This window comes from Diadema antillarum, unplaced genomic scaffold (genome assembly GCF_040938485.1).
Source record: "Diadema antillarum isolate AM-2024a unplaced genomic scaffold, OU_Dant_1.0 scf00000055, whole genome shotgun sequence".
In the NCBI taxonomy this organism is placed as follows: Eukaryota; Metazoa; Echinodermata; class Echinoidea; order Diadematoida; family Diadematidae; genus Diadema; species Diadema antillarum.
Genome location: NW_027270944.1, coordinates 687,671 through 713,747, shown reverse-complemented (window position 1 = coordinate 713,747; position 26,077 = coordinate 687,671). Strand labels below are relative to the sequence as shown.

The following is a 26,077-nucleotide window of genomic DNA, read 5'->3' as shown; positions in this document are numbered from 1 at the left end:
GATAAACTACAGTGTTTTAGTTGATGCCAGTGATGACGGTTACAAATGTAATACTGGCAACAAGTCAAAATAAAACAACATCATGGTGTGGATTATTTGCCATATATAGTATCATTACATGTTATTGATAGCCTCCACACAATTGTGGAATTTGAGCTTTATTTCGTTGGGTGTTTTCTTCAGAGTAGGGAACATAACATCCATACCAAAAGGATCTGTTTAGAGCTCACCAATTTGCCCTGCCCAACATAGACATGAATACACAGTTTAATCTTACCTAACCCTTCTTCATATGGGACAAGTTACAAAAACAACAATAAAAGATGACAGTGGTTATCAAAGTGCGAAGTGGACAATGCATATCACAACAAATTGTGAACCACCGATGATGAAGAAGGGGCTTTTGGACCTGTCCCCATGCCAAGATCTGTAATATTGCATAAACTGTACAACAGAAATGCCACCAGATATTGCTCTTGTGGTAAAGTATATCACAGAATATCTCAAAAGTCCTTTCCATAATTTTGTCAATCTTTCAGAAAAAAACCCACAAATTCTGAGAGATGCTAGCCCATTTTTTAATCCCCCAGAAAATTTACCAACAAAAACTCTTTCAGTCATGTGCAGACATTATGCACAATAAACACGCACACCAACGAGTAAAGGCAGTGCAGACATTATGCACAATAAACATGCATACCAACACGTAAGGGCATTGGTATTGAAACCAATAAATGTACATTTGTGCATATGCTGCATCAGCTTATTCCCAAGAAGGAAGGGCAGCCACACTCACTTGTAGTAATCAATGAAAGAGATGTCCTCGCCACGGGACTGGAATGTGCACTTCGGGTTGGAACGCCAGTCAATGTCGTCGATGCGGTACGTCTTGTTGTTGTAGCGGGTGAGCACCACCATGCCGACGATCTGGCGCACGCACTCCTCGCGGAACTTGGCGTCGTTTGGGAAGCGCTGGTATATGGCTTGCCTGGTAGAGAGAAGAGAGAGGGTTATCGGATGACAATCCCCAATGTGCCTGCTTGTTTTCAATCACACCAACATTCTCCTTCCTTGGCGAAAAATTACACGAATGCTATCTTGCTTGATGCCAAATCATGAAGAAACTTGATAAACTTGACGAAATTTGAATACAGAACAGTAAGAATGATTTGTATGGCATCCTTCCACAAAACGGTGCTCTAAACATAACTATCACGAGAGTATCCTAAATCATCTGCATCACATCTACACTGACAATGACGACTGCACTCCTTGGGTAGCCCGCTTCCACTTCAAGGCACACAGACACTTGCTGAATTCACCTACACAAAAGCTCAGCTCTACCCCCCCCCCCCCCCACCACTGACCCATACGCGCTCCTGCGGAAACGTCAAGCATTATGTGTCTTGCTCAATGACACACATGCTGTAGCTGGGGCTTGAACCCTGGGTCTCCTTGTTTGCGCTGTGCACAGTCTGTAATACCACACACCACCAAAAATGCCTCAATGTCAGATGTAATGTAGCCATTTTTTTCCCTTTTCACCAGGTGGTCAAAAGATCGTTTGCTTTTAAAAGGACAGGTCAAGAGATTGGGGAACAAAACAGAACATACCGGGAATGATCGAGACGAATCGCGTGAGAAGAAAGAGGATGAAAGGCAAGTTGCCTCACAGATTAAGGGGACTGGAGTGGAAAAGGGTAATGGCCCTCTACACACACTCACATGCTGTCCAGCACAGACTCGTTGCATAGCACCTTGTGTGACACGTCTGTGTGCAGCATCAGGCCTCCTTCGTACCGGCTGATGGCTGTGATGTAACCCGGCCAGATTTCAAGCCTGAGGGGAGAATGGGAAGGCAGATAGAGTGCACACCAGGTACATTCAAACACTGCAAACATAGAAAATTTCTACTGTGTGGAAAGGTTTGCAAATTTGCATACTACTGAACAAGCAGAGAAATAACAACATGAACAACATAAATTCTGGGGACATTTACACATGTACAAAGATGAGATGATCAATGGCCTGCAAAACTGTACATTCACTGAAATTGAGCAAGCATGAAGAATTAAATCATTGTTGCCAAAGTTTCCACATTTAAAGTCGTCTAAGTATTGTACAGTACTTTTTGTCACCTATGTTAGATTGATACTATCCCTACCACAATTTTGTTGTTGTTTGTTGTTGGTGTTGTTGCATGTATTACGCTCTGAAATTCCTGATACTGGAATATCACTTAAGACTTTAAACTTGCATGATATTATTGATCATTTTTGGAGTTCGGTATATCAAAACCATGGGTTTGCACAAACATGAAGTCAACGCAACCATAGCAATAGCTTCACACATCAAGAAAATACGAAATATATGCATCAACAAGGATAGAAATCAATGCTAGGTTGCCAGCAAATAACTGGTATAATCTATGGGAAGCACAGGTTACACACTGTAACTGTTTTGATTTTGCTTTTGCTTTGTTTTTTCTTCTAGCTAATATTATCATCTAGCTTCATGACAGAAGATCAAAAAAGACTAGAAATGTCGCTATGGCGACTGGTATGCCTCCGCCATAATGCATGATTCTCCTAATAGGTCTATAGTACATGTGGACAATGTGTGATTACATTTTCACAAAATTGGCAAAATATTAAAATGACATGTTTGTCACAAATGTATCAAATGTTCACCTTCCTTGACCTATGTTTAATTGGATGAATAGGAGAGCATGTATTTGGGGATTTAAGAACTTTAACTTCGACTTTGACCCTTTCATAAGTTTACGCACTTGAGTAATTGTCAAGGTATAAAGAAAAAGTGCAATTTCTGTATTGAACAGTAAATTGTTATCATTTTCATCTGGCCTTTGATTCATAAGAGAATCAATGTCAGGCAGAACATACATAAGTATGTACTAAGTTTAAAGATAACTTGAGCCACTTCCGAGATATGGAGAAAGAAGTTCAGCACTTTCACTTGATCTTTGACCTTTTGACCTTTGACCTTCTTGGCAAACAAAAAACAAAAAACCAGAGAATCTCTAGTGGGTTATACATGCATACATCAAGTTTAAAAAAAATAATCCAGCTGGCATTGCATAAATATAAGGAAAATAGTAAAATTTTGAAGTATTGCCCTTGACCTTTGACCCCTGACCTTTGACCACATGAACCCCAAATTCCCTAGATAACCACTGCCAGTCAGTACATGCATACATACTTTGTTCCATAAAGATACCTTGAACAATTTCCAAGATACAGAGAAAAAAGTAAAATTTTAACATTTTACTTGACCTTTTGACCTTTGACCTTTTGACCTCATGACCCCAAACTTTCACCAGAGAATCTTAATTGGGTAATACATGTATACACTAAGTTTCAAGAAAATATCTTCAGGTATTGCATAGATATGGAGGAAATAGTAAAATTTTACGCATTTGACCTTGACCTTTTGACCTTTGACCTTGAGCATGTGCACTCAAAAGTTGATAGGCACAACTTCACCCCCTGATACACATACATGCCAAGTTTCATTAGGATACCTCAAAAGGTTTTGATAGTTACCCTGTCCACAAAATTCATTACGGACGGACGGAAGGACGGACGGAAGGACGGACGGAAGGACGGACGGAAGGACGGACGGACGGACGGACGGACGGACAACCCGAAAACATAATGCCTCCGGCACCACTTCGTGGCGGAGGCATAAAAACATGAGTTTGCTTGTTTTATCCAGTTTTTTTTTCATTTCTTCTTCCTTTTTCATCTTGAGTTGCATAAATGCCATGAAGTAAAGATCTATGCTGTAATTGAAGGAAACAATAATGATGAAGATGAATACAAATTCATCCCTGTGACTGTTCATATCAATCATTCCTTAGTGTATGGATCAATTTCTTGATGACTCACTTGTGTTGGGGCACAACGGACGGGTTGGTGGGATCGTAGTAATGCCTTCCCACTTGCTTCATCTCCAGTATCTTCATCACTCTGAAAAATCCATGCACATTTTGTAATACATAGTGAGAATCAAGGCTTTCAGATATGGACGAATTTGTTTTACAAGATCAACTCTTAGAGCAATATAAGCTTGCATAGACTTAGCTCACTACTAGCTGTCACAAGAGATGAAACTACTGAGCTGCTGTGCCGCTCATTAACCTTGTGCTGTCATTGATGATATAATGCACATAGATCTGTTTAGTCTGGTTTGTAGCTTCATGCCTTCCTGCCACTGAACAGCACGACAGAATGTACAGGAATACAGAACATCAAATAATCATGAATAATATTTTGTACGGGTGTAAACATAAAGCATGCGTGACTTTTTTAGCAAATGGACTCATTTCATCAGGAGTGGCCTACATCACTGCTACGTTTGGCTTGAAGGACGAAACAAACGGTCTACAAACTATGCTGCTTCTTCTTTAACACACCTGACTATTCCTCCATCCCCCTACCCTACCCTACCCCATTCCATCTTGCAGAACCTGCGCAAAAGAATGACTCACTTTCTGAATACAATGTTGTACAGCTGGTGGCAATCCTCAGGGTTGACTTCTTTGACCAGGTCCACTTTGACGGTGACTGGAGTATTGTCTGTCTGACGGACCGTCTGAAAAAGAGTTACCTGCAGCGGGAGAGTCGGCAAAGAGATCACAGCAATAGACGGACACAAACTTAATTTAATATCATACATGTAAGAGAACGTCATGAAATTTTAGAGTCTCTCATGCTTTGCAAAAGTGACATTGGTCATAATCAAATGTGCAAATTTGATATTGTAATATGATTGCTCTCTGATTACCCCACATCCAAATCTCCCAAGACTTCTTTTCTCAAGGTGAATTTCAAGAAAAAAGAAATTGCATCCTTTGCATCAGCAATTGATATGATTTAGCAGTGATGACATTGCCTTATAAAAGAGTTCAGAAATTTAGTAAAGTAATTGACAAGTAAGATATTATATTCTTATGCATTTTAAAGGAGTGCAATGACATCAGCATCCATCTAATTTACATATGATATTGTGAGTTATATCACTGCTCAACACAAATATGTGCAATTTTACTTCTGTGCAATTTCAATTGAAATTTGACCTCATTCATTTGACTGAAGAAAAAAACCTGAAAATGAAGTGGAGGTCTCCTTTAATACCAACACCTGCTCAGTATTATTATTGACTAGATAGAAGGATAAAAATGAAGGAAAGAAGAAAAGAAGCAAAGAAATGAAGAGACAAAAGTCAAGACATGTATTGGTACAGCACAGATACACTTGTATTTGTAGCCAGTTAGCATGGAAAATAGAAATGGTATCCAAACACTTACTTTCTGGGGTAATTTCTTTGGCAAGAACAAGACAGCACCATCAAAAGCTCGCACTCTCCCGATCACATCAGAGTGCTCGTACAGCATTCGTAACCGCATTTTTTTACTCTCCATATCTGGGTCGTAGGACACGGAATACTGCCAGACCGCCTGGTTTTTGCACTTGATGCGGATGTAGTTGCTCGCTGCTGGGACCCTGTAGAGTCGGACAGACAAACACTCCTTTGATTTTTGTGCGAGGCGGGGAGGGGGAAATGGTTGCTTTTTGGGGACAATTCACAGAGGAAGGTGATGGGACATAATTGTGTTCTTAATTGAATTTGATAAGTTAAGATGAATCATGATACCGCTCATACGCAAAGGCCTCCTGGCCAGCCCAGTTTCAGATGCATTGTGGGATTGTTCTGCAGCAAGATAGATTCGGTCTGGGCTGCATTTCGCTCATAAGACCAGTCCAAGCAGTATTGGTATATGTGATCAGGATGGGTCAGAGAAAGGGCACTGTGCACAGAAGTAGCTTGCCAACCAGCCCAATTCACATTTTTCATCCAGGGGTTATTTTAGAAGATTGCTTTGCTTGTCATTGTGAGACCAGCTCATTGTAGCATTGCGGTGACGGCCCATGACTTTAATGGCCTTCAAATTAGTCAAATAAAAAACTTATTAAATTTATTTTATGCCGAACTTACAGCAAGGAAAAGAGTAGAAATGAACGAAATGCACATATTAATTGCATTGCATCATATGTGGACGAGAGGTGAGTTAGACAACTGGAGGCAAAAATGCTCCCGAGCTATCCCACAGTGCATCTGTGATAGGGTTCTTCCATGGTGCTTTACCTATTGGCAGTATCCTCAACTGAATTCACTCATTTTTTTTTTCTCATGTTAATCGGAAGGTAGGAAGTTATCAAGAGAGGATTTGAAAACTGCAATGTGGTGATACTGTTGTCAGTTGGGTTGGAAATGTATTGTAACCCAGTTACACAATGCATTCACATTCCTCAATGACAAAGCCACTTTGCAGGCATGTTGATGAAATATTTCATGCTGGCTTGAAGTTTTTCATTTTGTCTGTCTGACAGACTGTCTTCCCTGTTTCCCACTCTCTCTCTTCTGCTATTTCTATGTCAACAATACATATCTGCAGTATTCCAACTGGGCATCCGATGTTGCTCGAGCATACAACAGGAACACCAGAGCTGAACAGTTGATACAGCTAGGGTTCACAGAGTGAAATAAATATCCACAAGAGGTTTCTTACACAGATACATAATGCAGGGCTGCACAATAACCCATTATTTTTTTTCCACTGGTCTGACCTGTCCCTGTCGGACCAGCAGGTATCCAATTTTCCATTCCTGAAAAGTTACTGGTCCCACAATGATTTTTACTGGTATGGACCGTCGGACCAGTGCCAGTGTGCAGCGTTGCCTACTGGCATTCTGTTGCTGTGAATAGATTATCTACAAAAGACTGGGCTAGCACAGACAGACAAAACCTGCTACAAATGTTATCCTAACCCAGGACTGTGCTTCACCCATGGGAAGCCGCTTGTAAATACAATTCTTTCACCCTGAAAAGTTACTGGTCTGACAGTGATTTTTACTGGTATGGAGCACCGGACCAGTGCCAGTGTGCAATGTTGTCTACTGGTAATCTGTTGATGTGGATGGATCACCTATAGAAAACTGGGCTAGCACTGATGGACAAAAACATGAGCATTACGAATGCTATCCTAACCTAGGGCTGTGCTTCCTCCGTGGGAAGCTGCTTGTAGATACAATTCTTTCATTACCCAATCCAGCATCAACCCATCTAATAAAACACTTACTCCTGCCCAGCACTGCCATGTATCTGCTTCTTCTCAAGAGAGAGCTGGCTCATCTGCTCCTCTATCGGCGACGAATGCCTCTGATCACCGCCCGGTCCCATCTGGGGCATGGGCGACTGGCGTGCTGACGAAGCCATCGATGACAGCTCAGTGGGAGAAGGAGATGCCCGGTGGGGAGGGGAGGGGGACTTCTGAGTGGGTGACGGCTGCCTGCTGTCCTTCGCCGGCTGTGGGGCGGCAAAACCCCTTCCCATTGCCATGCCCCGACCGAATGGCATAGCAGCGGACATTGGCTGGGGCTGGGCCAGCGGTTTGGCACCTTGGGAAAAGATACAGGTGGGACTACATTTTAACATGGAATACACTCATCAGTAGCTAACACTCACTTCACATGAATCCTGAATAAAGGAATTACTTTTAAGTGAATATCAATGGCCTTGAGACAACGACACAATCGCTTCAACATACCTGCATACATGACTAATATCCCTATTTTGTGAAACATGTAAAACTTAAATATTCCACGGTCTCATCTTACTTTTGAACCCAAAGGACCTCCTACCTGGTATTTCTATTTGCTTGGTTGCACTCTTTCATCACATACTTAAACATGCAGTGTCATTACAGTGTAACCTTGTGATTTCACCTTTTTTTATCCCCCCCCCCCCCATCACCCTGGAAATATGTTTGTATATTGTTCACATAATAATTTAGCCAAAAATGATAACATCGTATCAAACATCTCAAATTTGGGCAATTTACAATTCAGATTCTATCATTGGTAATATGCACATTGTATCACTCAAGTTCATCTAACTTTGCATTCAGTTCTTTTTTGCATAATCATACAGTGTAATCAATTGCAATAACAAAAGCTCTTCTCAGTAATGATTGTAACTGGTAGTAGAAAAAATAAGAAAAAAAAGAAGGAAAGTAAATAATAATGCCTGATTAAAGACAAAAACAAAACAAAACAAAACAAGCATGGACAGACATGAACATAGACACCAAAAATGCTTTAAACAAGCCTCTGCCAAGCCAGTGTAGTTGAGGCATACAGACAGAAGGAATATTTGTACATCCAGTCCTTTTTCAGTAGGTTAAAAACTATTCACATGCACACAGCTAGGAATTCCATGCAGGAAAAGGAAATTTTGCAATGCCACACACATGGGCACATGGCGTTGCGCAATACCAAATTGACTCTTGACATTCTGGCTGGAAATGAGCAAAGATGGGTGCAGGAAGGTACACCAACGCTCGTTGGGCTTGATGTGAACATTAATATACAAGTGTACTATCAAACTTGCATTCCCACGACTAGGCTTACACAAGGTAGGCGTGGAAAGGAAACAAATGTAGTTGCCTGGATTTTTGCCTTACAGCCAGAGACTCAGAACACAATTCAATCTATTGCCAATACCAAAGGGACAGAGACAATTTTGATTCTAAACCTACCATATTACATGAATCTACAACAATTTTCATCACCAATAAATGAATAACACACTTTATGCAAAAGACATGCAGCTGAGTAGCCTTTAATCTAATGCACTGGTTGCATTCTACATTGCTTTTCCTCTACACAAAAACCAGAAGAGAAGGGAAATTACTTGTACAAGAGGCCTGAGTGTATATGTACAATAGTATGTGATATAATTTTGGATAAGATCTAAACGAACGTCAAGCTTTCTTGCCCCTACCTGGCACTGGCTGTGCCCCTTCTTGCTTCATTTTCTCCTGTTGGGGGGTGAACTGGAGACCCCTGCCAAAGGCTGGCTTGGGCATGGCAGCTGGCTCTGAACCTGAAGCTGTGGGCCGCTGCGCCGTTTTGCCATCATTCTGCCACAAATTGGATCAAAAACGAATGCAAGGAGTGAGGAAAAAGAGACACTACAAAGATGACTCTATGAAAATGTCATTTCATTGTTTTATTTGCATTCATGTTTTCTGAGAAAAAAATAAAAGAAAGAAAATTAGCAAACAAAAACTTTTCACAATACGGTACATCTCACTGCCACATTAAAAGATCATTCTGTCACTATTAAAAATGACAGTCCTATTGCGGTTGAAAAGTGTTGCAAATTGGAATTACCAGATACAATATTTCTATCATAAAATCTCCAAAAAACACATGACGGGCCACCAAAATTTCAGAATGTAGAATTTGGTGGCCTGATCGGGCCACCAAAAAAGGTCGGATGTTTGCCTTTGGGCCACCAAAAATAAAACTTAGTGTGGAGCCCTGCTTTAACTCTCTTTTTGTTTCAAGAGCCATTTTGAAAATGGGTCATTAGGTCCATTTATATTGCTTTTATGTCTGGGGCCCAAACTGTTAGCTGCAGTTAATTTCCACTTTGCATGAAAAGTACAAGTGAGTGTCATGCACATTGGCAAATTAACACCATTTCCTAATGTGCTTTTCTTTTTGTGCAAGAATTGTATAAAGTAGAAACTCAAACACCAGCTTTACACTGGTATTTGCAGCTTTTCATTTTTCAAAATTCACTGTGTTGCTCTCTGCAATAACTACTGTGCACACGGCATATTTTGCTATGTTTTTATTTTCGCACATGTTAGCATTTCTAAAAAATGACAGCCCTTGAATACTGTATACGCCATATATTTCGCAAGTCTAAATTTTCGCGAATCAGGAATTCCCGGCGATTTTGCGAGTGGTTAAATTCGCGATCGTGGAGTCCTGTACTGAGCGGAGAAGTGTACACGCGTACGTCACATTCACATCGGGATCAGAGTCAATATTTTTGTGTCTTTAATTTCACATGTGACTCGTGAAATTCGCGAAAATAAAAACCTCACGAAATATTCGGCATATACAGTATATATAGCCTCCTGTGATGGAAAGGCATGAAATCAATAAAAAATTTCCTTTCAAACAAAAATTTTCCTTTCAATGTTTTGGTATATGTTCGTGTTGTCTGGGATAAATTATTTGTATAGGACCCCATTTTTCTTTATCTCTTCTTTCTTCCTTTAAAATAACAACAACAAACAGGATAGTGCTTATATTTCTCTTTCAGTCACTGTAATTCTTGATCGTGGCTTCAATCACTATTGTACATGTACAAGTTAATAGCACAAACGATACAATTGTGCCACATTATCTTGACAACAGACACATTTACCATGGTAATGATAATGTCACCTTTTGTAACCCATCTACAGACTTTGTTGTTAATGTATACATTATCTTTCTTGCAAGTACAGCCAGGATTATCAGTCTACAATGTTCATCCTTCCATAATCTGTGGCTTCCAAACATGAGCACAAGCTACATTGTAAGTGAAATGGTGAACAAGAGACAAGGCATGTACAATGGTACATTGTAAACCCACTATGTCCCACAACTCCCACCCCCCCCCCCAAAAAAAAGAAGGGGGAAAATGAATAATTCTTAAGAATGTTCAACATCGACTGATATCAACTGCAAACAAGAAGTCCAAAACTTCAGAACAGCTTTACAGTCTTATTATTCAGTTCAGCAAAACAGCAAGTTGGTACTCTGACAGCAGGACTCATAAAAGAGATGGCTCACCTGCTTTCCATTCTGTTCTCCCGGTCTTCTTGGAGGGTCTTCTAGGAGCTTGAGGAGGGCAGCTCCTCTACCACCGCGTCCAAAGCCCGACATGTGTGGTCTTCACAGAATCTCACGTAGCTGGCATTTGCGCATACCCGTACCTGCAACCCAACCAATCGAGCATTCAAGGATTTGTTTAGCATACAATCATGTACACCACTTGGATCAAAATTCTGCATGGGAAGTTTGGGCCGATTTCTTTGAAAATTTGTGTGGGATGACCCATGTGTCACATGTGATCCAAAACACAGAAGCACATTGTCTGACTTGCTTTCACAAAATGTTAAATAATAGATTCGATATTGATTATTCATCGAACACTAAACCCAAGCTCATTAGAAGCAGATGCAGACATTTTCACCAGTTCGAAGTACCATCCTCCAGACTGGAGGTCTACAGGAACTCATTCTTTCCCCGCACAATTAAAGTATGGAATGAACTTCCTTCTTCTGTAATCACACAAACTGATTCAGTTCAATTTAAAGAGATGTTACTTAATGGAATAATTGTTTAAACATCCACCCTCCAGCACCTCCAGTTAAAACTTCAGTGGGAGTATTCAGGAGGATCCCAACCAAGTACCATGTACCAAGGCACGGCATGAATGACATGATCACTGAAGCTAAAGTGATAACTGTGTGTGAAGGAGCGTCCCGGGCTGGGGTAAGTGACGTGATATCAGTACATAGTACATCTACTGTAGGGTAACACCCCCAGTATTTGGTCACTTAAGCTTTTTTGCAATATTTTTCAAACTAAAATAATACATACATCATATCTACAGCAATGTATGTGAAATATATCAAATTTCTTTAATCTCGATTTTCATTTTGTTGAATATCACACAGAATTTCACAAAATCCCAAAATATATCACCTTGAAAATTCCCCAGAATACGGTCACCGCAACCAGTATTCGGTCACGCGATATGCGCTTTCAAAGTCAATGCGTGTTCAAGGCAGCTGAAAAACGTGCCGCGCGCTACCTTGTTGGCGCAAAATTGCATCGCCTACGTTTCGGCGCCCGTTGGTGACCGAATACTGGGGAATCGGCACTTGCATTCAACCCTTGTACATTGAGACACTGTATCGGCACGTACGGAAATTTTGTTTTTCTTCTGTGTTTTTGAGGATACCATCACACTTAAAGCTTGTGATAAGCAAAAAATCCCGCGAGAGAATGGCGTATTTCTCGATTTTTAGCGCTTTTTCCGCGACCCGTACTCTTAAAACTGGGCTCAATCCGCACGTGCGCTTTTGGAAAGTAAATTAGCGCCGATTTTGCACTTTTGATGGTAAAATTTGGGATTTTGGATGGATTTTTGGAGGGGGCTAAGAAGGGAGTTTCCTGTTGTGAATGAATGTGCGTGTGCACGTAGAAAGCGTCTATGTGAATTGATGTGATTTGCGTGTGTTGTGACAGTTGAATTTACTCATTTACTGGCTGGTGACAAGTGATAAGTGACCGAATATCGAATACCAGTAGCTGACCGAATACTGGTAATTACCCTTACCCTATTAAAGTTTACGGCGCTAGTGTACTTTCGCACCTGTTTGTCAAATGACCTCCAAACATGCACAGACTCACCCTAGTTATTCAGTAACCCAAATACTTGCATCTGAGTGAGATTCAAGTCCAGTAGAAATGGCATTTTCACCATTTTGACACTTTTCTACTTCTCGGAATAATCTCAATCGCAGCTACCTCGCTCTGCGATAACTGCATTGCACAGCCAAACAGGAGCAGACAGCGCAGCACGAAACACGTTCACGGCGCAGCGGCAGCACAGCAGCAGCAGCAAGCGCCGCGATTGATCTGAATGTAGCTATCTTACAGTGACCAGGGCAAGTTCTTCTATGGTGTCTTTAAAAAGATAATACTTTTTCCACCTTTCTCTGGGCTTCGAGTCGCGGTATAGCGATTTAGGATTGTGGTTGGTCATATTGTGTGTGTGTGTGTGTGTGTTTGTGTGTGTGTGTGTGTGTGTGTTTGTGTGTGTGTATGTGTGTGTGTGTGTGTGTGTGTGTATTTTGTTACATAAAATTCTTGATTTACCTTAATTTACCTTGATATTAAATCAGGGTAAATTAAGAATTTTGTATTCGATATTGACAATGTAGAATTTTATGCTATTACAAATGAAATGTGTATTATTTTGCAATGAAATAATTTGTATACTATTGTTTATATGAAAAAGAAAGAAAAATAGAAGATTGACAAAAATAAAAAAGTGTGTGTGTGTGTGGGTGGGTGTATGCAATTGGTGTGAATGAAAAAAAGATTGGAAAATGCGGTGATAAGACAAGGGTGAAGAATACAAAGGGAAAGGCTAGGAAAAGCGGGAAAGGAAATAAATGAAAAGATACACTGTATCAAAAAGTTAAACCCACAAAAAAGGAAACAAGAGGTTTATAAAATAGAGTTCACTAACAAATGATGGAAGGAAAGAAAGAAGAGAAACTTGCATCATAAAGGAAAGCAAGGGAAGCAAGGGAGAGATGGATATGTTTGAATAGAAGAGAGGAAAGCAATTGCTATAAAGAAATTGTAGTTGGAGGGAAAACAACCTATGAAGGAAACCAAAAACAGGCAAAAAGTAGATCTATACAGTTAAATAGGAAATTAAGAAAGATAGACAAGAGGAAAATCACCAAGAAATAATTGCTAGGAAGGAAGGGGGAATTTGGGAATAGATTCTACCTTAAAATAACAGAAGAAAAGAAAGAGAAAGATATAGGTGGCAGCATACACTCGCGCATGCGCTCAACAGCTGCCATGAAGTTACAACCGCTAATGCCTAATGGAAGACTTGGCCTAACCAAGGACAAGGACAAAATAAATTTTAGCTTTTCAACGACACCATAGAAAAAGTCGCTGTGTCGCTACATTCAGACCAATTTGTAATTTCTGTGCTTGTGTACAGTCAGATTAGCAATTCCAGCGATCAAGATTTTCCAACGATTTTCCGACACTTGTAAACACTAAAAGTGTGAAAACTCAACGTACTTCTATTCGACTTTGGAGACTCGGGTGAAGTATTTTAGGTTACAGACTATTAGAAACCAGGGTGAGTTTGTGCATGTTTGGAGGTCGTTTGACAAACAGGTGCGAAAGTACACTAGCGCCAAGTTTACTGATACTACTGACCGATAACTAGTAGTAGAAAAACTAGTCTAGAATTCTAGATCTAGTCACGGTAGGTTACATTGTACCCAGGTATTCACTGCAAATGACATCTCCATCCTTACCGCACTAGCAATAGCATCTTGTTCCCCATCCAGTACTAATATTAGTACTAATCTACCTACATTACGATCGCCCCAGCCCAGGCCACCACACTGACACTGGCACTGCCTCCGTTAGCTTAAAATTCACCTTGTAAGTTCAGGGAGGTGCTAGAGAAGGCAAGGAGAGACAACTAACAGTTGGGCACTGCTCTCCTGTCATGCGCGGCACCGTCGAGAAGTTATGCATTCAACTACCTGCTCTACAGGTGTTACCCGTGTGCTTTGACAAAAGAGAGCATCAATAATCGGGACTAGCGCTCTCACATCTAACACTACTTGCCCCTACTGCAATTCGCTCTCTCTTTCAATGACAATGTGATGGCAACAATGAATTTGTGTACCTTGAATTGGAGCAGCGAATCAAAATGCAGTGACCAAGTGTAAAACTGACAATTTTAACAGCAAATAGTTTAAAAACACTCTGGAACACGCTTTACACTTAGCGGAGTACTTTATTTGAAAGATCAAAATATCCCAGATTAAAAGATAGAAGAAGGTAGTGGTGTGTGGATACTGCTGTCAATGTCTGACTCTTCTGATCTGATGCAGCCATACCCCATGGCACTATCATGCTATGTTGTAGCCCGACCCCGATCCCGGCGGCCGTGCACCATCATGGCATCGCGACACTTGTGCACAGTGCACAGGCCACAGCGACACGGTTGTGTATTCACCTAACGTATTCATATGGTATTCGGAGGCCTACTCACGCCTAGATCTACCTGTAAATTTAACCAATTCAAGTGTCACTGAGCATTGCTGAGAATGAAAAATAAACAACGATCATACCATGCACTTTGACGGCCACAGAATTAGAAACGTTCGACTCTGTCGCTTTTTGGAAACATCAAAACGCAGGATGCTTGTGTACGACGGTAATGGACATGTGAATACAGCTCTCAGTCAAGTCTGCATGTTGAATGTTTACTGTGTACATGCACAGCGTGCATATGCACTGCGCGTTGGACTACTAATTATGGTTGCTGGTTATCGGTTGTGTCACTGCGAATTGCATGCATGAACTCTCGCGCTTACAACCGCGCGCTGTACAAACTTCTCTGTACTGTACTGTAAAGCCTGTGTCGTATGCGTGCGATCTGCGACGCCTACATCATACACGCGTATAACGTATGCGTACACCCCGCGGGTCCTATACATCTGTTGTTCTGTAGCAAGGTATCGATAACGCAATCACCGAACACGTCCGAACCTGTACGAACGGCCGTTTCGGCCACTGCATAACGTCATAATTCGCTGCTTCTACAATTCAACGCCTGCGTTGAGTTTCATTGGGTAACTCGGAATATCACCACTTCTCTTGGGCTGCGGCGAATAATATGAATAAATTTAAAGGGTCATGGGTCGTTTCTAATATCCGGTCAAAAGAATTTGTCCAATCAAATTTTCTCCCGCCACTTGAATATTCTGGCGCCGCGCGAAACATTGTCAAATCGTCATTATCCTACAGACTGTGAAGAGAGGAGGTTCGTGTCATATCGTTCTCCAAACCACGAGAAGAATTCTGAAGTTTAATGTGATCAGAAGTGTCGAGCAGTCCTGAATTTTATTCATCTTTCACACCACCACTTTGGTTTCTGCACAATATCAAGATGTTCGAAGCAAGGCTACTCCAAGGAACAATTCTGAAGAAGGCTCTGGAAGCCATCAAGGAAATGGTGAAGGATGGAAACTGGGAATGTTCATCATCAGGTAAATTAAGCGCAGTGCAGTGCCACATGCAGCAAACTGTTGTAATAATATGTAACGTTAGATTTCTAAGAAATTCTACACTAAATTACAAGAACACTACGACTGGACCAGTATTGAGATCTGTTTCATCGCAGTTCTAATTAAAAATCGAGTCAAGTCGAAGTCGGACCAACACACTTCTTAGACAAGTCTCTAAAATTAAATTTACAATCTAGGTCTAATTTTAATTGATACTCAATGATAGATCTACAAACTAAACTCACTGACGATAAACCACACAATGATTTTTAATTATCATTAGATAGATTTAATTCTCTATGCGCTTGACATTACATATAACTGTTAAATGTATCTAACGGCTACAACAATCATCAATGCTTGGACAGGTGAGTTTTCTGCACCTTGTGAGAATCAAGGGAAGACAGGTTCCCTATTCAAAGGGGTAACAAATTCCAATCCAAAGAGTGGGAGCTGATAATAATCATGTGAAGGATCGCTTCCTTCTTACGTTTAGACTGCCAACAGATGAGTTGATGATCAAAGAGTTCTTCTTGGAATGTGATGATGAATATGTGTTCTGTATTGTGACGTAACTAGACCTCTGCTCTTTGCAATATGTACTTGATTGAGGAGAGCTCGAGAGAGATTGTTCTGAGCTTTAAAGCACAAATTCAGTGAACAAGTGACTCGCCGCTGCAGTGCAAGCTTCATGCTGGGCGCTAGAGCAGTTTCGGACCGGGTGCTTGAATTTCAGTTTTATGTCATAAAATTCAATCTTCAACTCAAAACGATATGTGAATACCTTTTCCTGTTTCTCTGAGTCTGAGCTTGTCATCTCTTTGAACCTCAAAATGATAAATTTTATTTCAAAAGTCAATGGTACACATTCTGTGTGATGCAGTTGATGGTTCGATCTGACTGTAGCGATCTCAAACCGATCGTAGAGACGTAGCAAGTTTTTCTATGATCATGATATCCTTAACTTAACATTGCTTAAGAATAGGATAAATTTTTTCCCCGCTTTCCATCAACTTGTATCTTGCCAGCAGCAAGTTTTGCTATATTGTCAGCATGATTACAGGCCTCCAGAGCAGAGCAGTTGTGCCTTGGGGTCTGTTTAATGTGATATTGCATGTGTGTGTGTGTGTGTCTTGTGTGTGTTTGCGTGTGAATGTGTGCATGGGAATGTGAATGCTGAGTGTGTGTGCTGGTAAGAAATTCAAATAACATGAATATTAAAGTGTGGTGTGTGCATTCTTGTTTTTCTTTCATTTTCAGGTACATTTGATTTATATCATTCTCTTTCCTTCCTATTTTAGACTTTTTTTTCCCCTCTCCAACATCAGCACAAGCCAATACTTGTTTTTTTCTTCTCACAAAGTCCTATCAATAAATATTTTTTCTTTCCTTTTTGTACGATATAATTCTTTTTCCTATCTATACATCCCTTTCTCTTTTTTTAAACTTTCAATCTATTTCATCCTTTCCTCCTTTCTGTTTGAACCAATCTGTCTCTTCTTTCTTCCCTATTTTCTTTTCCTTAACATTTTAAGGCTATTCCTATCATACAAGTCTTACTTTTTTATGCCTCCGCAACGAAGTGGCCGGAGGCATTATGTTTTCGGGTCGTCCGTCCGTCCGTACGTCCGTCCGTCCCGTTTTGTTTTTGTCGATATCTCAAGAACCGTGTGGTGGTTTTACATCAAACTTGGTATGAGGGTATATCCTTGGGGGATAATACTTTGTGTGGATTTTAGGGTCACAGGGTCAAAGGTCAAAGGTCACAGGTTATTTTGTGAAAAAAAATGTGAAATTTCATGTTTTTCTCCATATCTCGCAAATGGTTCAAGGTATCTTCATTGAACTTAGTATATATGCTTGTACCGATGGGCAGTGATTATCTAGGGAAGTTGGGGGTCATGGGTCAAAGGTCAGGGGGGTCAAAGGTCAAGGTCAACTCCTAAAAATATCACTACTTTCCTTAAAATGCAATATGTCTGAAGGTTTTTTTTTTAAACTTGGTGTATGGCATGTATTACCCAATATATATTTTGGGGGAAGTTTCTTGCCAAAAGGTCAAAGGTCAAAAGGTAAAAGGTCAAGTGAAAGTGCTAAATTGCACTTTTTCCTCCATATCTCGAAAGTAACTCGAGGTATCATCATGAAACTTACATATTTATGCATGTTCAACCTAACAGTGATTCTCTTTGGAACTGTGAGGTCAAAGGTCAAAGGCCAGGTTTAGATAATGCTATTTTCCCATTTGATACTGAAATTATACTTTTTCTCAATACCTTGAAAATTACTCAATACATAAACTTATAAAAGGGTCAAAAGTCAAGTAAAAATCATTAGTTCCCCCAAATACCTGCACTCTGACATTTTAATCATTCATCCAATTGAACCTAGTTCTAGGAAAGTGAACATTCAGCACATTTGTGGCAAACCTGTCATTTTAATATTTTGCCAATTGTGTGAAACTGTCATCACACATTGTCAAGACATTGTACTATAGACCTATTAGGAGAACCATGCATTATGGTGGAGGCATATCAGTAGCCGTAGCGATATATCTAGTTCCTTCTTTATTTTTTTTTCTTTTGAGGGCTATATCTTCTTTTCCCCCTTTCCACTGTCCTGTCTCTTTATCCCTTACCCCAGTCAGTTATCTCCTCTTTGTCTTCATCTCCCGTCTCCCCTCTCTTTTTTTAAATTTCTAATCGACCAAATAAGGCAAATACCATAATCGTTTTTCCGAGATCAATGAAAAATCAAATTTTTCATTCTCATTTCATTCAAACACACACTCAAGCAACGCAGAACACTCACCTCAATGAACTGCTTTGTAAACGACCAATACCGCAAGACTTGACAAACTTAGGAAAAGGATGAAAAAAGTTTCTTTTTGAATGTACTGTACCATAGAAAAACTCGCTGTGATCACAATGGAGTTTCTACATTCAGATCCAATGATTGACTACTGCGTGCTGCTGTGAGAACGTGTACTGTTGATTTTAATGCGAGCTTTTATAATTTTTGAAGAATTTCAAGTGCTGACAAGCCCAAATGGAATAAGATTTTCACTTAGCAGGGGGCATGTGGTTCTTTCTTCATGAGCACCCCAGTCATGCTCATGAGGCCCCCTGTTCACTTCTCATCCATCTCCCATCTGATATAAATTGTTGCAAGTTCGCAGTGATTTTGTTTGTTTGTTTGTTTGTTTTTATTGTATTGAGTGGGTGGGGGGGGGGGAAAGAGCATTGAATGCCATCCAGTTGTTAACTCTACTCCATTCATGTAACATGACAAATGATAATTTCGTTAATGAAATGGTTATTTCATCAACGAAATGACTGATTTCGTAACGAAATAGGCCATGCAACACTTGGTGCCCATAAAAAACTATGGTCTTTGTGCATGGTTAAAACGATGGTTTCAATTCTACCACCTTCGTGAATTCAGGCCTTAGAGTCGATTGTTACAGTCAAAATACTGTCGGTTCAAAAGTAGCTGTTGCTTGGGGATGTCAGACATTTAGGGCATTTCTGCCTGTGTGCTGAACTCTTGATTATTTGTTTCTCCCTCAGGTATCAGCATGCAGAGTATGGACTTCAGTCATGTAGCTCTCATCATGCTCAATCTCAAGGAGTCCTTGTTTGACAAATACAGATGCGACCGGAACGTCACACTTGGTCTCAACCATGAAACGTGAGTGTTCTTTAAAGCTGTTGATTCCCATTTGAGGCGATGTCTTCGACAGACCCTAAATGGAGTGTTCTCAACACTGGCATAGAAACGGGATAATAAGACATTCGGATGGCACGCAGGAGTAGTTATGCAATAACTTGTCTATGGATGATGAGTACTAATTCAATTCTGAGATAACTACAACACTCTATGAGCACTATAAATATGTCTTTGAGTATTATAGGCCTACCAAGAAAGAAACTGAACTATTGTTTGGATGTGGTTTTTAATACATCTTTGCATGACAGTTTAGAATTTACCAAAGACATGAATTGTCTTGTAGGTACAGTACAACAAACACTTCGTTCAGATAGATACATTTTAGCAAGATGTCAGCTGAAATAGTTTGTTGTAGAACATGTCACTGGGTAAAATTGCCTTCATTCATTCATTTATTCATTCATTCATTCATTCATTTATTTATTTATTTGTTTGCATGAAATCTCAGATTTTACATTGTAAAAAAGCAAAGAAATGGATATTTCCATATAAGGTAAAGAAGAGAAATCGGCTAAGTGTTCCGCTTAAGCTACAATGTACAATGAGAAGTACAAACAACTGATTGTATTACCATGCTTGCCTTTTGTTGTTGCTATAGACTCTCAAAAATCCTCAAGTGTGCTGCCAATGATGATGTCATCACATTAAAAGCTGCAGACCAACCAGATGAGATTAACATCCTCTTCCAGTCCAGCAATGATGAGAAGACATCAGAATTTGTTGTCAAGCTCATCGACTTTGATGGTGAACAACTTGGCATTCCAGTAAGTTTTATTTTATTTTAATTTGTTTTTATTTTTATTTTTTCAACATATTGGTAGGGGAATGTGTGTTGAACTATTGTGTTGTGTTTTCTTAAGAGAGCGGAGCCCCAAAGGGACTTGGCACAATACTGTGGTACTATTTGACTCATACCATGCAGTTACCCTTTCACAATTTATTGCTTTTGGAGTGATTATGGTACATTTGTCAGATGAGCAGTTACTGTTCAAGTTTATGCTCATAATGATGGAAAGGGAATGACACAAACATTGCATGGAGATGAAAGGGCAAAATTGTGAGGAGATTATAATATGAGAGTAGAGTGATTTAGTGCCCTTTTAGTGTAACGAAGTCCTCAGGACAAACAGTTTTCTTTCCTTAAATCAAAATTTTATTATAACTGAACAGTAAAGTACATAAAGATGTATAGATGATAATTTGGGAACCTGAATTTTTACTGTGTTATAACAAGTAGTTGTACATGTAACTGTGTTTGTTATAACAGGGGTGCACTGAATGATTTATCCTATCACCCAGCATCCCAATAACTCCACATCAAAGTACATGTCCCACTTGTGCTTCTGCATTAAAGTGGCAGATAAAAACAAATGCAATGTTTGGGGCGTAGGAGTGTAGGGGTTAAGAGGTTACTGTATAAGCTGTTATTTTCATGAGAGTTTGATTTTTGCGAATCACTGTTCGGCTGTGAATTTAACAACACCCGAAAATGTTGCCATGCGCTAGGTTAGTCATGCACTTACTATAGCCTTGAAGTCAATTCGTGAAACCAACATCTCTTGAAAATATCTGTACGCGAAAATAACAGCTTATACAGTAACCTGTGCTGTGCCAGTATATTCTTTTCCTAACCCTTCAGTACTTATGACTGCTGATTGGCACAGAAACCCCCATAGCACTGTACACTGCCCAAAGTCTGTGGTACAGAAAGGATTAAGTGAACTGTAACTTTCTTTGCTCACCAGGACACAGAGTACACAGCAACCATCAAGCTTCCCTCACAAGAATTCCAGAGGATCTGCAGGGATCTCAGCCAATTTGGCGACACCGTCGTGATTTCAGCCAAGAAGGGTTCTGTGGAGTTCTCCGGGTCCGGAGACGTGGGAACAGCCAAGATTGTGCTGAAGGAGAATGGTGGCATTGATGATGACGACAAGGTACGTTGGTTGGGAGTCTTCACCCATCACAGTTTGCACAGCTTGCCAGAAACAAACAAAATTACCCCATTTTGTTTACAGAAAGAAATTGTATTTATAGAAGGATTACAAGTCATGTGCTTGAATGTTTTATTTTGACCAAGAGAAACTTATGATCGTTCTTTTTTTTTTTTGGGGGGGGGGGGAAATGATGTGCCTAAGGCTGTATTGGACATGCAGTCTGCCTTAACAACATTAGATTCTTTATTTATATGCTTTTCAATGTAGGCTTTGCAACACCACAACATCGCATCCAACTCCTTTAATTAGGAGCAAGTTGTTTGGACTAAAAGGGCCAATACATGCATCCATTCATTTCTCTCCCCCTTTCTTTTCTCCCATTATTAGATTTCAGTTGAGATGGACAAGGACCAGCCATGCAGTCTCTCGTTTGCCAACCGATACCTCAACAACTTCACCAAGGCCACTCCCCTCTCAGACACAGTGACGCTTCAGCTTTGTCCAGAGAACCCCCTTGGTAAGTTTATGTCTGCAGGGAAATGTGGAAATGTGTGCCTTATGCCATTTTGGGGGGAACAGAACTTTGCACTAGTGCACTACTCAGAAACTCTAATGAATTTGTGTGTTGAAGTATATATGGGCCTACTGGGTAATTATTGTGATATGAATGTAATGTAGGGGAAAGGGGAAAAAATGCTTCAGCACTTCTGTTAGATCGTCAAAGAGAAAGGCTCATAAACTTGATCATCTGAAATTTCTCCCTAGCGTCATTTCATTTCTGTTTTGCGTGATCCTAACCCAATGCATAAGAGCTTTGAAAAGATTGAACATACATAAGCATTGAAATACGAGGGTATAATGGTTTGAGAACCCAATGATCGCACTGAAATTTTAAACCCAACCCAACAAGGAATGTAGTAGATTGATTTCAATTTCAATGTGAAGAACTCATACACTTGATATCTAGATAAAATATGGAGCTCTTTATGTGACTGTGTACCAGTCACAGCAAGAATGTATTTTTACTCCAGGCTGATTTGAGCTGCACACTTGAAAGTGCAAGGCACAGTATATTATATTAGACTGTACTTCCCCCCCCCCCCCCTATAAACACTTCTCCTTTGTTAGAAAAAAAAAAACAGTACAAAATGCATGACATTATGATTCAAATGAACTTTGCAAGTCATAAATTTGCAAGGGGTTATCATGCACAAGCTCAACCAGAAGATGAATGTGTGTGTTTGTATTTTCATGGCCTTTCCTTTTTTCCCCCTTCTTGTGCAGTTGTCTCGTACGACATCAGCAACATGGGCTTCATGAAGTTCTACCTGGCACCAAAGATTGAAGAGGAGGACTAGGCTGCTTTTAGCAAGCGAGGGCGGTGTGATCTCTGCTGCAATGGAGGACTTGCAATCCATGAACTCGTTTTGTGTGACACTTGACAATCACGCACACCAACAGAATAATGAACGACTCAGATTCATCAGTGTAGTTTGGAATCATTAGGCAGGAAGAGGCAATCGGATCAGACCAAACACCGTCACTGGACGCACAGCATTATGAGTACCAGGCTTTTTGTATTCAATTTACCCATTCTGGCGTAAGAAGCGGTGACAAGTGTGTTTCCTTCACTGTGTTGGCTATCTGTGCTCTAAAGTTTTGTTGGTGATTTTTTTTTTTGGGGGGGGGGGGGTAGGAATGAGGCTCGTATGATTCATCATGGGCTCTTCATTTCATGCGCTTCTTTCAGTTCTGATTTCCCGAAGCCATCATTCAATTAAACAGCTGTGTCTGCAATGTCCTGCACAACTTTGACCAAATATGAGGATTGTCATGGATGCTCTCTGTGTGAAGTAGGTTTTGATGAGATTACTCTTCGGCATGAATCTTAGCCTTTCTGTGGCTAGATTGATGTTGACTCGAGTAAAGAAAACAGTGTACAGTGCTAGATGCGACACAACCTGATGGTGATTTGTCCCTTGTGCCTGAAAAATGTCAATTTCCTCTCATTCCCTACACAATTGGTTTGCGTGCCACTACTACAGATGGATTCTGAACACACACAAAAAAGTTTGCTAGGAATACGTCCTTCAATGTACCTTTCTTTGTGTCCTGTGAATATGTATCATGTGTGTAAATATTTTCCTATAGCTTGTGTCCATTCTCTTGTTTGTGACAGTGGAATGAACTTGTAATATTTTTACTCTTGTCCAAAATACATTATCAAAGTCCTCAAGAGAGCTGCTGGCAACATGATTCTTATTTCATGCATACACATTTACAACCATATTTTGTATATCTGGAGCAGAGTAAAACTAATCTGTGTGACATCAGATTTGTTTGGCCGAATGTCATTAGCTATGTCGTCCTTTACTTCAAACTTTCAGATTCTTCAAATTCTTTCGTCAGTTTGCTTGTGCACATTCAAAGTTTGGATGGCACTAGTGCCATTTTGTCAAGTACATATTCAGTTCAATTAAACATATTGTATTTGTACAAAGTAATTTGGCTGTGTATTTGTGCTGATTATGATATGTAACAGGTGGGTCTTTCTAGTGAGTGGGTGAAAGGGTGTTAGTCGGAGGAATGTGCATGGTGTCTTTACGTGTGTGTGTGTGTGTGTGTGTGTGTATTGGTGTATCTGTGCACTTGGGTGTATGTGAGTGGAAAATGGTACAAACAATATCTTCAGTAGTGTTCATACAGCGTATCAATATTATGAATAAAGATTTTCAACTTGTCGAAACTTGAGGATTAAGGTCAGTTCTATTAGGAAAACTCTGCAATGAACGTGTGGATTTATATGCATGTAAATGGAGAAATGAGTGAATACATTAATGCATCCATTAATGGAAGAATATTTTAAGGTGATACATGTACAGTGTAGTGTATCTGAGTAAGCTTGGTTATTCAAGAGTTGATGCATGTATGATGAACTTTTTACAAACCCTGGTACACGTACATCAAAGTACAGCTTAGACTGAGGAATACTAGTACAGAAAAGTCCTTGACACATTGCAAGTTGTCTAGTGGATTCTAATCAACTGGTCTGGCAGAAATTTCATTTAAGACTGACAAACACTGAAATAAGGTAAGGCACATTCCTAAATGTATGTTTTCATTTTCATTTCATTTATTGTTTCTGCATGGTACAATTAATCAACAAATCACTCACAAAAAATACACATTGATTCATCATTAATCATGGCTGACTTTGCACATGAGAGGTAAGGAAATCATTGTGAGAGAAAACAGAGATGTAATAAAAGGGGTAAAAAAATAATCAAAGTACCATTCAGGAGGATCTCCAGTAAGCCAAGCTCAATATTTTGGGCCTCATTAAATACACAAGCTAGGAAATAAATTAAACAATGTAACAGTTTTAACAAACTATCAACTTCAAAATGATGCAGTCATGTACAATTGTACAAAATATATTTCAGTCACAACTGCATAATTATTAAATCTGGGTGATGATGTCGTTAGCCCTCACAAGTCTTGCACAGGTGTAAAGAGTGGAAATGCTACTTTATAAGGGGTGGGGGCGGTCTGCATGCAGTCACATCCACAATGGGTAGGTGTATTCATTGTGCCAATTTGTTAGATAATATTCCATGTGAAATTGATGTCCATCCCTTCTCCAGCTTTCCTTGGAACCATGTGCACGTGTGTGTGAGTGTGTGTGTGTCTTTGTGTGTGTGTGTGTCTTCATTGTGTGTGTCTTGGGCCTCATCAACCTATAAAGCCAGGTAGTTCTAAATTCCATGTAGGACCTACATGTATTCTCCACTTTGTCCAGTTCAAAGTTAAGAATCCTTAATACACTTTAGTTTACCTGCTCCCCATTATATAGGCAGTTTCCCTGCTCATCGTATAGACAGGTTTCAAATTATAGCAGTGAAGCATTCCTTCAAGAATAGTGTAAAATCAAACAAACACGACATGAAATTTCAGCAAAATTGGATACCGGTACATTGTACAGGTGTACTAAGCACTCGTGTTGTAATGAACACAGTTAGAAAAAACATCTTGTTGCAGTGATGTAAAAAAATCATATCCCAAAACTATCATCTACAAAATATGTATCTTTATATACCACTTTACTGTGGCCACAACGAAATTTGTATGTAACAAAAGAAAACTGCCAATTTGTTCATTTATTGGTTGTGATATAATATCACCTGGAAGTTGTCCAGCAGCACAGAAGATTTTCACTGGATTAAAAAAAAAAATAGATTAAACCATCTAAAATGTTCTGTGTACTTTTCAAGAATATATTCATGAACCAATGAGTATTTTTTTTTACATTACATTTTACATTACCAAATCCCAATTTACACATTTGTGATATATAGGCCTACAGTAACACTTTCACACAAACAAAAATACAGACCTTCCAATTTCCACGATTTTCATTTAAATGTTACAAGTTTAATGACAAAGACACCTTGTGTGCACCCCATTTTGGTAATTTCATTTCATTCCATCAATTCAAAGTCAGTTTCAACTTGGGGTGGATCCCACATGGTTAAATCCATGGTGAACCAATTTGAATGATGGTGACTTGCGGTGGTGAACTCGATAGTAAGCTTTTAAATTGTCGCAATTTCAACCACATTGAGTGGAATCTCAAACA

At 39.8% G+C, this 26,077-nt stretch overlaps 2 protein-coding genes across 2 annotated transcripts in view; one reads left to right on the top strand and one right to left on the bottom strand.

The window, feature by feature from the left end:
* Window positions 1-14,950, bottom strand: part of LOC139715771 (piwi-like protein 1) — a 29,887-nt gene extending 14,937 nt beyond the window's left edge. Inside the window, exons 1-9 of the mRNA XM_071627311.1 lie at window positions 14,837-14,950; window positions 10,719-10,861; window positions 8,866-9,004; window positions 7,163-7,481; window positions 5,330-5,525; window positions 4,511-4,629; window positions 3,909-3,989; window positions 1,726-1,839; window positions 797-988 (exon numbers count right to left, since the gene is read on the bottom strand). Of these exons, the coding sequence (XP_071483412.1) occupies window positions 797-988; window positions 1,726-1,839; window positions 3,909-3,989; window positions 4,511-4,629; window positions 5,330-5,525; window positions 7,163-7,481; window positions 8,866-9,004; window positions 10,719-10,811 (1,253 nt within the window). The 5' untranslated portion in view covers window positions 10,812-10,861; window positions 14,837-14,950. The remainder of the gene's footprint in view (window positions 1-796; window positions 989-1,725; window positions 1,840-3,908; window positions 3,990-4,510; window positions 4,630-5,329; window positions 5,526-7,162; window positions 7,482-8,865; window positions 9,005-10,718; window positions 10,862-14,836) is intronic.
* A 545-nt stretch (window positions 14,951-15,495) lies between these two features.
* LOC139715770 (proliferating cell nuclear antigen-like) lies at window positions 15,496-23,035 on the top strand. Its single transcript, XM_071627310.1, has 6 exons — window positions 15,496-15,757; window positions 19,345-19,465; window positions 20,103-20,268; window positions 21,250-21,441; window positions 21,829-21,958; window positions 22,726-23,035. The coding sequence occupies exons 1-6, from the start codon at window positions 15,658-15,660 to the stop codon at window positions 22,797-22,799; spliced, it is 783 nt and encodes a 260-aa protein (XP_071483411.1). The 5' UTR covers window positions 15,496-15,657; the 3' UTR covers window positions 22,800-23,035.
* Window positions 23,036-26,077: the final 3,042 nt, after the last annotated feature.

Bases quoted from the DNA above. Each gene is read 5' to 3' on its own strand.
- LOC139715770 (XM_071627310.1), top strand. From the start codon at position 15,658: ATGTTCGAAGCAAGGCTACTCCAAGGAACAATTCTGAAGAAGGCTCTG. The intron at 15,758-19,344 runs GTAAATTAAGCG...TTTCTCCCTCAG, and splicing joins CTGGGAATGTTCATCATCAG to GTATCAGCATGCAGAGTATG. The intron at 20,269-21,249 runs GTAAGTTTTATT...TTTGCTCACCAG, and splicing joins GTGAACAACTTGGCATTCCA to GACACAGAGTACACAGCAAC.